This window comes from Dendropsophus ebraccatus, chromosome 12 (assembly GCF_027789765.1).
Source record: "Dendropsophus ebraccatus isolate aDenEbr1 chromosome 12, aDenEbr1.pat, whole genome shotgun sequence".
NCBI classification, from domain to species: Eukaryota; Metazoa; Chordata; class Amphibia; order Anura; family Hylidae; genus Dendropsophus; species Dendropsophus ebraccatus.
In genome coordinates, this window is record NC_091465.1 from 62677993 (window position 1) to 62691289 (window position 13297).

At 39.2% G+C, this 13297-nt stretch overlaps 1 protein-coding gene across 2 annotated transcripts in view; it reads right to left on the reverse strand.

The window, feature by feature from the left end:
• Positions 1–9406, reverse strand: part of LOC138769868 (myosin-binding protein C, fast-type-like) — an 87285-nt gene extending 77879 nt beyond the window's left edge. For both annotated transcript variants that reach the window (XM_069948591.1, XM_069948589.1), the window contains exon 1: positions 9216–9406. In XM_069948591.1, the coding sequence (XP_069804692.1) occupies positions 9216–9237 (22 nt within the window). In that variant the 5' untranslated portion in view covers positions 9238–9406. The remainder of the gene's footprint in view (positions 1–9215) is intronic.
• Positions 9407–13297: the final 3891 nt, after the last annotated feature.

Consider the following 13297-nt stretch of genomic DNA (forward strand, 5'->3'; position numbering starts at 1 on the left):
TCGGTGGGCATTAGGCACTAGGCATGCTTCCAAACAAAAACTTTACTAGTCTTACTTTCGGGAAAGCCTTATATTTAGCAATTCTGCCTCCATTAGGCCTTATTTTAAGGGGATGTCTTATTTTTGGGGTAAAAGTGTAGTTGTATGTAAAATGTTGACTCCAGATGTATGGAGCCGGGTGCTTCACCATTGCACAGATTATTTTTTGGTCACAAATCCCATGAAACATGGAACAAAAGTGATCAAAAAGTTCCTTCCACCCCAAAATAGTACTTGTACCAATGTGCTCTTAGACAACCTAAAGTGATAAAATGGTATCGAGTCCCCTGGGGCACACCCCGGTTAACAATATCGTGGTTGATAGCAGATTGGTTGCACTTGGGATGTGTGCTGCCAAAAGCCAAGATACCAGGACTTGATGAGTTGTGTTGTGAAACTGGAAACTTTTACTAAACAGAAGAATTATATCCATAAAATGGAGGTATACCCATTTAGTGTCAGTACAGTGTGTGGTTGAAGTTATTTCCTGCGGTGGTTATGTCCCAGGGGAAGTGGCTGCAAGAAAATGATGTCCCTCGGGCCAGGACAAAGCTGTGTACAGGGTGTCCATACTTGATGGAGTAGTTGGTGACCGGGCTTCTTTCCACATAGCCCTGGCAGGCATTGACAAAGTAGAATGCTGCTAACCCATAGGTGGCAGCAGAGAGCATTTATGTGTATGTGATTTAGATGTACTCTTTACCCCCTGCCATGTACATGGGACAGTGCAAAGGTGCAAATAAACATTATTGATAGCAGTGTACAACCAGAATTTAGAAGAACAGTAATTACACAGGTTATAATTTGTCAGCCCAAAATTAAGGCAAATGGTTTTATTTTTCCCCAAAACAGCACCAATTTTATCTACTGAAGTGAAAGAGGATGCACCAGACACCAGACAGCTAACTAGTGCTAACATCACTATGAAGAGATAGACTTGGGAGGACTTGCATAGTAAAGGGCGTTTCTCAGCACTTTGGGGAGCATGCCTGGGAGGTCCAGGACTTAACTGTCCTGTGATTTAGGACTCGGATTGAAAGGTATGCTCACGGACATGAGGGCTTCTATTTCTAGAAAAAGCTGACCCTTTTTTAGATTTAGGACACAGTAGAGTATAATCCCCAGGTTCATAAAATCATCATTACTAAGAGAATAATAATTATAAGACAGGTAGAAAGAGAAGGAACATGCACAGGACCTACGTTCTGACCGCTCTTAATGGTGAATAACTTGAATATCCACTTTGTTGGTTTTCCCCATTGTATTAAAGATGAATCGGCATAATGTGTTTCCTTCGATTAGTTTTGTCATTGTGTATAACTGTATAGTACAGGACGTGATAATTCTGTCCTCAGCTAGTTGGCCCAGTGAGAAGTGATAGTCTGCAGGTCGTATAACTACTGTTACTTACATGGTAGTTTATGGCCGTCTAGCTGCTAAGGGCTGTGTAATTGTAGCCACGTATTTCCTGATTACAACACATTCCGGTGTGCATGCTTAATGAGAATTGCTTAACCATCGCCATTTAATAACCTGTTAATGTTGGGTCCATTAACACATATAAATAGCCGTATAGAACAGAAATAGTATTTATGGTAGAACACTAATTCTCTTTTACGTAGTTATGTATCAAAGTCTAACTTAGTCTTTAAAATTCATCAATGATTTCACCCAGGCTGGGTAATGGGGTAGGGGCATCTCAGCAGAACCCCCCCACCACCACCACCACCACCCCATCCCACTGCCACCACCATGATGTCCATATTTGCTATGTCCCTATCCTAACAAAACAATCCTATAAATTCTCCAAAAACAATTTCTGAGTAAGAGCAATAAAGTTATTGGTGACCACATGCATGCAAAGGGGCAAATAATGGGACCCTGCATTGTGAGCATCCCATCAAAAAGCTGCCCATATCTCAGCTCTTGGGAGTGGTTGCTGCATATATATATTTAAAAAAAAAAAAAAAAAAAATCTAATATTTTTAAGAACTGTCCACGAAAATAATGGATGGCTTGCAACCCTGATTTTGGACCTCTGAGAGTGTGATTTGGTGTGGGATTAGGTTACTGGTTTTACTTTGGGAAGGGGAGTCACATCTGGATTTTCACATTTTAAAGGGAGTGTATAATTTTTTTTTACTGATAAAAACTAGGCACTAAAACATGTCTTTTTATCTGTTCATATTTTCTAATTGTTATTTTTTATTTTTGTATAATATTGGGGCAGCCATCTTGCCTGCACTATTTTAACTGCTAAAGGAGGGCACTGTGTTCTGAGTAACAACTATTGTGTGTACATCTGTCTGTGGTGATGATAAAGAGGACACTGCTGGGAAATGATCTATACAAAACAGGACGTTTTAGCTTAGTTATAGGCTTAGTGGTTGGAATGGAAACTGCAAGATTTCAGGATTATTTTAAAATACAAGATAGTAAAATAAAAGGAAAAAAAAATAAACAAGAGCTTGCAGTAGAGCTTGCTCTGTAAAGTACCATCTCTTGATGGCCACCATACTGTGTACAAATAAACCATATCAAGCAGTATCTAATAATGCCTGTCTTATGAGCCCAAATAATTTCATACAGTTGCCTAAATAATATTGCTATACAATGCTGCCACAACAGTACTGTACTGTGACTAAACAAAGGTGTCAGAGTAAAGAGGAAGAGCAAGGGCCGCTTCATGTATGGGACCTTCTGCAATTATATAAAGAGTCCTGAGTATCTAGCTTAGCCGCTCACCTTTGAATCTTCCTATACAACCATTATAGTAAATGTACAAAAGCCTACTGCTGCTATGCTTATTCTCATGGAGCAATGCTGGTAAGGCAGTAAAAGAGGATAGTTTACCAGGGCTGAGACAGTCCCAGGTACCCAGCAAATAATAAAACCATCAGCAAGGAATAATGTGTTTGATGCTTTTTTACTCCTTCTATCACTGAACTGTGTTATATATGAGTGAGAATGCATTAGTCCATTATAACTGAAGCCATTTCCACTGGTCCAGTGCCACCAGCTTCTTTTTTTACTGGGTATCTGGCACAGCTTCAGAGAGTCACAAGGACAGTGGATCAGGACTCATATTGGCCATGATTCAGGGTCCAGGCCACCATATAAAGCTGATAGCCAACTGATATTGTTATTGTCAATCACCAATGTAATGAGCCGAGCATGTGGATACCAGCGTCCTTCGTCCTTCCAGGAGAATGTCTTTCTTCTCAGTGCCATAATTATTGTAACCAGAGAAGCCTCACATACATTTTAGGACAATTGTCATCGCAAAATGGGTAATTGATCTGATCATGTGATGGAAAGAATTTTCCCGAATATTCTTTTATGTTGATGTTATGAGATCATTGAGCAGATCATTAACATTTACACCGCACCCTGTCTTTCAACATGCTGGTATGTGGAGTACAGCATCCTATTTATAACAGACTCACAATTTATAGGTCTCCCCTTTAGCAAATGCCACTTTCCCAAAGGGGTTTCCTTGTGAGTTATATGAAGCACAACATAACATGGGTCAATCTAGGATGGTGGTCAATATGTATATATATATATATATATATATATACATACAGTATATATATATATATATATATATATATATATATATATATATACTGTATATATATATATATATATATATATATATATATATATATATATATATTATTATTATTATTATTTTTTTTTTTTTTTTGTTACTCTAAATCAAGCTACAGATTTACCTAAATAGAATGCTGGCACAAAATAGTTAATCCACCAAAGAAAACATAGCACTAGTACAGTAACCATGCAGTGGAGTGGAGATAGATCTCCCCATGATGTGACCAAGCTCTGTAAGTACAAGTCAAGGGCTGGCAAGTTATCTGTACCAGGTGTGGTATACTGGAAGGGCAAGCAACAAGCTCCTCTGCTATAGCCAGTTTGCTAGTTACTAGGCAAGTTAAGGCACTGTTGAGCAAACCAAGCAAATCCTCTATTCCAACAGACAGCATTAGGGTATGAATGCAGGAGATCCAACAGCACTAGTAGTTCTTAGTGATGCAGCTGAGTGGGGGATGCACGCTGGAGGGTCCACAACCCCAAGTGAACCAGAAGACTTGAAGACCAGGAGTCCAACAGCATCCAAGTGAAATAATCTTCAAATACAACGTTTCGGGTACACAATGAGCCTTAGTATATTGACAAAGGCTCATTGTGTAGCCGAAATGTCGCATTTGTTCGCTTGTGTCTGCAATAAAGCATTGAAGATTATTTCACTTGGATGCTGTTGGACTCCTGGTCTTCAAGTATTAGGATATGTTCACACTGAGTAAAATCAGCAGAATTCCGTAGCAGAGCTCGGAAAGTGATGGAAGCAGAGTTGCGAGCGCCCCATAGAGATACTGTGGGACACTGAGGCAGGCGGGATTCTGTGATGGAGAGCTCCGCTGCGGAATTCTGCTGATTTTACTCAGTGTAAACAGGCCCTTAAAGATGATCAGTCTTAGGCCATGTTCACACATAGTTTGGGCTCCATCTCTTTACACACAAAATAAGAGGTCTTTTTTTTTTTTTTTTTTTTAAATAATGATTAAATAATACAACAGGGATGATTTATTAAGAATGTCTGTCTGGTTTTCAAGCACCCTACACCTTCTGGTTTTAGTTTTCAAAACCAACAGATTTATTAATGTGTCCTATTGCCCTTAGTAATTCTGCCCTTAGACAAAACTAAAACCCGACCTCCGGCCTCACTAGAAGGGGCTCATTTCTAGAATGGAAGAGTCATTGTTTAATACAGGGGTAGGAAATCTTCAGCCCTCCAGCTGTTGCAAAACTACAGTTCCCAGCATGCCTGGGCAGCCAAAGCTTTAGCTTTGGCTGCCCAGGCATAATGGGAATTGTAGTTTTGCAACAGCTGGAGGATCATAGGTTCCCCATCCCCGGTCTAATAAATATTCTATGGTGGGTTTTTAAAGGGACATGCCCACTTTTCGGTTTTAAAGCACAAATGAAGGGGTGTGTCAGTTTTTAGAGATTTTTGTGGCGCACAATGTTAGTAAATATGGTGAAACAAAAAAACGTCAGGAAAAAAATGGTAAAAACCATCAATTCGATCATGTTAGTAAATCAGGTCTAATGTGTTCATTATTAGTCCTTTTTTCTATTGAGTTACATTGAACGTAAGACCTGGGAAACGATAGCCCGATAGCCTTATATGCTGCTCAGGTCTGTATTCCTTGTAGCCAATATTTTTGCCCGGTTGTGTTAATAGAAGTGTGAAAAGAATATAACAATTCCTATTTATGATCCCGCAGTATCTATGAGGGCGGTCCCCCGCTTTTTTATGTCTGACAGACTAGTGTATGCTTTTATACATAATAGCCTGGCAACCACAAGGGGGAGCACTTTCCTAAAGAGTACAATAGACCTATAGCTATGAAGCTAGGTCCAAACACAATAAAAGAAAAGTAAAAAAATTAGAAAAAAAAAAATGTGTGACCAGATGAAAAAAAAAAAGTCAGTATTTTGGTAGTTATTTGGTAAATAATAAGCATTTTCATTATTTAGATGGTCATAATCAATTAGGGCCTATTATTCTGTACTGTGTGTGCACTGCCGTAAATTTCCCATTGACTTCAATAGAGCTTAATATTACATTGAATATTTGGCAATATTTTTAACTCAAAATTACATCTGAGTCTCGTGTAACTGTCAATGCACCTAATAGCCATATTATTATGACACTGTGTATTAATATGATACGGTGTCTGATAGGGATAAAGTTCTTATACTCGTGGGTGAGCCAAGGTTAAGCATCATATGATTACTCTATCTACTTAATACAGCCATCTGCATTGCTCCGACCATCACATCATTTTCCTGTAACATCTCCAGCAATCCTGCTGACTAATATTACAGACACATGAGTTACAGTCTGCTTCTGAGAGTATATAACCCATTAGTAATATAATATATGACAATTTATGTACAAAATTTACATTAAAAGTGCACTTTTTTTTTCTTTTTGGTTATGCAGCGGATAAAAGTAGCATATAACATAGAGTACTTTGCAGCTTACACTGGCACATTTCAGTCTTGGCAGACCATAGCACTCTGTGTGCACATAGCCACTTATTGCCATAGACAGAATGTTTCATCATGTTAAGAGATTGGAGCCCAGTTCTGGAAAAATATCACATCAGACCAAAATACCAAAGGCGGCATTGACTTAAGGAGCGGTTTTGATTTCGGATGCTTAGAACCCATCAGTCATATGCAGATATTAATACTCTATGAATGTTTGATGTGGGATTATATATTAAACTCCACTGTCATTACCTTCCCATCACCGAGTACAGATAATCATTGATATGTGCTTTCTGCAGACAAAATGTGACCTGGGTCATGTGGTTCTGTAACGCTGAGGACCTTCTAGTTATTACTGATGAAAGTTTTAAACTTTTTTTTCTTTTTAACTTTTATGCCCTTTTGTGTCTCACGTTGTTGCACCCCTGTGTTATTTGTAATGTCTTACAAAAGAAACACAACCTTACTGCCAAAGTAATTTTTTTTTTATCAGGTATGGACCATCAGTATTTCCATCAGTCTTTTTTCAACCAAAACCAGGAGTGGGTTGGAAATACTAAAAGGCTAGGATTACAATTTTTTTTTGTGGACATCCATCATTTTGAGGTCAAAGAACGTCCATTATTTTGAAATAACGGATGTAATTTTTAAAATAACAGACGTTATTTGACCTCAAAATGACAGACGTCCACAAAGGCAGCCGTCGAACGGCCAAAAAAATGATGTGCATTTTTTAAAGAAACAACGGACGTAAACCTAGCCAAAGGCTATATTCCCACTTCTGGAACATATTGGGCAAACACGGCCGTCTTGTTAAATAATCGGATTTGCCAATCAGATTTGCCAATATGTTCCCAAAGTTGGAACATAGCCAATCTGGGCAAAACTTTTCCATTATAATTTTGCCCTGACAGTTCCACACCTGGTTTTGGTTGAAAAAAGACTCACCAAAAGACTGACAGAAATAATATGTGTGAACATAGCCATGAAATGTATTCATTCAGAATTCAGAGTCCACATTTACAGATTTTGCTTGTTAGAAAATCCTTTGTCCTATTTTCATTTATTTTGGTTTTGACTTTTTATATTATTTATTTTTTTAATTAAAAACATTCATATTAATAGAACAGTTACATAGAAGATCATCGGCATATAAAGACCACCTGGTCCATCTAGTCTGCCCTTATATTATTTCCTTATCCTAGGATAGATATATGTTTATCCCAGACAGGTTTACATTCTCTTATTGTACATCTACCTACCAGGAAGTTTGTTCCATGCATCTACTACTCTTTCACTAAAGTAATAAGTGGATTTGCCATGGTAAATCAGAGGGACTTGTATTTTTGAACGTCAACAATAATTAATTAATTAATTTATTTATTATTTATTAATATTTATGTACGTGAGCTATACTATACTACGAATAGGCAAACAAATTATACATACATGATAAGGCTATGTTCAAACAACGTCCAAAAGTGTTAAAAGGCGTCCGCTTTTTGTGTTTAAAAAGACGTCCGTTATTGCATCATTTTAATTGGCTTGACTTAAATGCATTAAAGTCTATGGAATAACAGACGTCTCTGTCACACATTGTATTGAATGCATCCGCCTCAAAAGACATGCGTCATTCTATACAATGTGTGAAAAAGATGTCCGTTATTCCATAGACTTCAATACATTTTAGTCAAGCCAATTAAAATGATGCCATAACGAACGTCTTTTTAAACACAAAGGCTATGTTCACACAACGTCCAAAAAAGAAAAAAGATGTCCGTTTTTGTGTTTAAAAAGACGTCCGTTATTGCATTATTTTTAATTGTCTTGACTAAAATGCATTAAAGTCTATGGAATATGGAATAAAAAGACATCCGTTTTTCCATAGACTTCAATGCATTTTAGTCAAGCAAATTAAAATGGTGCAATAACGGACTTCTTTTTAAACACAAAAAGCGGAAGCTTTTTTCTTTTTTGGACATTGTGTGAACATAACCTTAAGGCGGACGCTTTTTTCCTTTTTTTGGACGTTGTGTGAATCTCTTTATAATAAATAATAAACAGCCTTTGGTTTTAAGATACAAGGTCATAAATTAAAGCTCTTCTAACTAAGCACTAAATCTTCTTTATCTGTATTATATAGCGTATGTTGTTACATTTTCAATTGTGTATGAATTTACTCTCCAGCAAAATTATGCAAAAACTGATCAAAGTGGCACAAAGAGACATAATACCTTCAGCACAAATCCCCTCCCTACCTCTACTCATAGCAGGTGTACGTTGCCCAATAAATCTTTATATCTTTATTAGCTTTTATGCATTTTTCTACCCTGCTCAGCCACACTCCTCTTTTCTGGACTTATTTAAAAGCTGTAGAGATATATAGGTATAAGAGCTATTAAAGAAGTGTAAGCTGTATACTCCACTTCTATGGCACAACATTCAGGTGCATGTTTAGTCAGTCTTGTTGTGATAAAAGGTCCCCTGTTGCTGGGCACTATAGCTGCAGATGGGCTTGCATCTATTGTTTCAGGCTACTAAACTCAAACTGTTCCGTTGTATGTATCACTTTCATAAGAATTCTATTGGATGTGAATATGTAGATAAACTGTGTCCTTTCTGCAGCCACATGAAAAGTTTAGTATAAGGTTATCTATGAAAAAGGTAATAAAATAAAATAAAATTGTAGTTATAATAAATAAAATTCAATAATAATAATAATAATAATAAATAATAATGAATCCAGGCTGTATTCTATTATTAAAGTAAAAAAAATACCCTGTCCATGTATAAACATGGTAAAAATACCTTTTCTATGAGTAAGCATATAATATACATATATAGTATATACAGTCTAAGCTACAACCAGCAGCCTCATATCTAGCACCGCTCCGGAAATCTCTAACATCAGTAAATCTACACAACATATAAAGAATAAATAGAAGTTGCCTCTTTCCCCCTTTGCAGTAAAGCATTATGCAGTGATGCTCTCTGGGGGCAGATATTTTTGTACAGCATCCTAAAATATTATTCTCTCCCTTCTTCCGCTCTCTCCAGTCAGACAGTAACACATGCAGATGAGACTGTCCTACCAGGTTTTGCTGGTTCAGGCATGGTTGGATCGCCCTCTTCTCGGGTCAAAGCACAACCTCCCTCTAGAGACTTCTCCTTGTCTCTTTAAAGACAGCGCCTGCTCTCCAGAGACCTTGATAAATGTCACCTGACCCCTGTAATCACTTGCCAAATTCCTAAGTCGTTCCATAAACTTCCCTAAAACTTGATTGGATGATGGAGAATTATATCCTAGCCTTAATAGTATCAGACAGCAGAAGGGACAGGATCTGACCCTGTTCATGAAAAGTCTCACTATAAGTAAGATGCAGGGATCAGCTGCTGGTATAAGTAGAGAAGGCGAGCTGGGAGGGGGATGCACATTGCAGTTACCACTTGCTAATTTCTATCTGTGAAACAATCCATGGTAATGATATGTGTGATCCTACGTCCATATGCCCACCAATGTTATTCACTCCGAAAAAAAAAACTTGTAAAGATTTAACAAACTTAAGTCCATAAACACTTAGAACAACAATAGACATTCCGTACTATATTTGGCCCTCCAAGAAAGAAGAAAGTGTTCCAAGAATATGGAAATGAAAATAACTATGATGCTCAGTTTCAAGCATGCTTTGATTTTGGTGTTATGTATGATAAAGGAAATCTTAACGTTAGAAAGCTTTTGAGTGTATCTGCTGCTTAACTTATCCTTTTATGTATCCACTTAGTTTTCTAAAGATACATAAATGGCCGGTAACTGGTTAAGAAACATTGCTTAAAAAATAGTACACGTGAACATAGGAATTATGTAATATAATAAACACTTGATACCAGTATGTCCTTCAATATTGCAATTTACTTCATTTGGAAAAAATACAAGAACACTTGTTTTTGTAATATATCTTATTAGAGAAAAATGCTTTTTTTTCCCTAGGCTCCTTTCTTATGTAAATACACTGCCTTTTAAGTTCTTTTTTCTTATTTTTTATCTGTAAGTTTTGATTAGATGTTACTTACTTTGGTGTACTTACATAGTTCTGTTGTTAGTATGGTTCAAAAAAGACACATGTCCATCACGTTCGACCAAGGAGGGGACAGATGAAGGGAAGGAGGAGGGATGATGGGTAGATTTTATACATCTGCATTTATGTTACTTTGTTCTAAGAACTTGTCTCTCCTGTTTTGAAGCCCTCTACTGTTTTTGCTGTGACCAGATCCTAAGGCGACTGTTTCGGAGATTCACAGTTCCCATGGCATAGAAGGCTTTTCTCCTCCGGAGATTGAACCTTTTCTTACTCCAGGTCTTTTGAGAGCGTTTTACCTGGAACAGCTTTTGACCATTTTATATTTAAATAGGTTGATCAAATCTCCCCTTATATGGCTCTTCTGAAGACTAAAATAATATATTTTTTTTTAATCTTCCTTCATAACTAAAAATTCTCCTTTCCCCTTGCTAGTTTAGTTGCCTGTCTTTGTACCTTTTTCAGCTGTAGGGTACCCATTCTATGAATCAGAGCCCAAAACTAAACAGCATACTCCAGATGAGGTCACACAAAAGATTTAAAGATCGGTAATATTATGTCCCGGCAGGGCTGGCGCCAGCACCCGGCTTACTTGGGCAGATGCCGGGCCCACCAGTGGCGGATTATAATGTGGCCAGTTTGGTTCATCCTGTGGCTCCCAAGAGGCCAACAGTTGTCCAAGCCGCCCACATCTGATCTCACTGCAGCTGCACACCACTTTGGGCCCACTGGACCATTCATGTGCATCATATGATGTATAGCAGCAGAGCCAGTGAGCGCACTAAAAACAAAAACGAAACTTGCATCCCACAAACGCTCCACCATTGATGCAGGTCTCCCCATGCTTCTCTTCCTGTTCTGCCCTGTAACTCATGCTGCCTGTGCTAAATGTAGGAATAGGGAATAGAAGTGCTGGGAGACCTGCAGTATCTACACTAGGGTCCATCTACTAAAGGGGACTGTACTGGGTGCCATATACTAATGGGGGAGACTACACTGGGGGCCATATACTGACTAGGACAGCAACCACACCTCCAATCCACTTGATCCAAAACACAGGTGAGTAGGCGCAGGTCATGGACCCCAAGGGCCATATAATACAACAACTTTTAGTGAAGGTCCACTTACCGGGGTCTATTGTCAGGTGAAGGTCCGAGCTGAACATCAGTAGTAAACGTGTTGTTTTGTTAACGTTTCACAAACGTCGTTGAACTATTTACATACAGAACTGATGCTTATTAATGGGAAAACTGGCATTTTTTTTCTCTATCACCAGCCCTTATATAGTCACCCTGTGCACTCCCCCAGTAGTATATAGTCCACCTATGCCCTCTTTCAGTAGTATATAGCCCCTCTGTGCACTCCCCCAGTAGTATATTGCCCCCCTGTGCACTCCCCCAGTAGTATATAGCTGGCCGCTTTGTGTTCCCCATTAGTATATAGAACCCCTTTGTGCTCCCACTCCCATATAGCCCCCTGTGTGTTCCCCCAAGTAATGTATAGACCCCCTGTGTGCTCCCCCTGTTTGAATAGAGACACCCTGTGTGCTCCCCCCATTTGTATAGAGACCCCCTGTGTGCTCCCCCTGTTTGTATAGAAACCCCCTGTGTGCTCTCCACGTTTATAAAGACCCCCACTGTGTGCTCCACAGTAGTATATAGCCCCCATGTGCTCCCCTCCCATATAGCATATAACATAAAAAAAACACTTATACTTACCTGGGTCCGGGCATCTTCTCTTCACTCTTGTGGCCGCACTGCAGCGGTCACAAGAGGCCTTTCCCCCCCTGTACTGGCGCAGGCGCAGTGACGTCAATCGAGCACCGACACCAGAGACAGAGAGCTGCCTCTTGTGACCGCTGCGGCCACAAGAGTGACTGACAGGGAGGGAGCCAATAGTTCCCTCTCTGTCAGTGCTGCTGCTGCAAGATAACTATAAGCGCTCATTACAAGCACTCATAGTTACTGTGCAAAAGGGAGCAGCGCAGCTCAGTATACAGGTATAATGAGCTGCAGACGAGATCCGGACAGCTGGCCTCCACGGTCCGCCAATTGAGGACCCCTGTAGAATGGAATAAAAAATTTGATTAGCAAAACAATAAAATACATAAAAGTATATTTTTGGGCCATATGTGTAATGCTGTTACCAATTACTTATACGGTTGAAAACACTACCAGGTGCTATATTACACTGTATTTATAGCTTCAGATACAATTTTCTTGTGATTGGTTCTCTTTAAAATAGTAGCAGAGGTGCCTGCAAGGAGAAAATGTTTTGTTTATTTAGTAAAAACTTCGAGATTTACTCTGTGAAATGCCCAGGATTAAAGGGAAACTATCAACAGATTAGATGAAACATCAAGGAGGAAGGTATGTGTCATGATCATGCCTGAGAAGGCATCAGCGCTACCCTCTGCGGTGAAGATCCGACCGCTGCGCCAAAGATTGCGCTTTTGGCATTAAGTCCGTGCCTGGTTTTGTTATGTTCTCTGCTTGTCTTTTGTTATCCAGTCCATGTTTTCTCAGTTTTCCATGCACTTTCCTTGTTGTGGTCTGTTCACTAATTGTGTCTGCTGTGGTGTGATTGACAGGTCTCTTCACCTCTGGATTTCTTGTGTGTTTCTCCTGCTCCACCTATCCGCTTGGAGTCCGGGACTTCTGTTCCCTTATAAGCTTCTCCCTCCCTTCACTCAGGGCTCTTGATAGTTTTGCAGCTTGTCTGTCTGCTAGATCCTGCCTTTGTGATTTTGTCTGTATTCCTAGTTCCTGATCCCTTTGCTTGTTTCTTGCCTTTGTCTTTTGGTTCAGTGTTCTCCTTAGTCCTCAGTTTACCTTGTTTAGGGCTCAGTTCTTCTTGCTTTGGCTTCACTGTTCTGGCTTTGGCTTCACCGTTACCTGGTTGCATCTCTGGCTTTCGTCCTCCGTTTGTTTGGTCCTCCGTTCCTTGCTGCTTTCTTGGTCCTGTCCTTCTGTGTGTCTTTGTGACTTTGCCTTGTCTGCTGTCATTGTACCTTGTTCGTCTGTGCTGTGTCTAGTCTGTGTTCACACTTATTTGAGTGAAGGGAACGTCGCCCAGTTGCGGAAGGTCGTTTAGGGCCT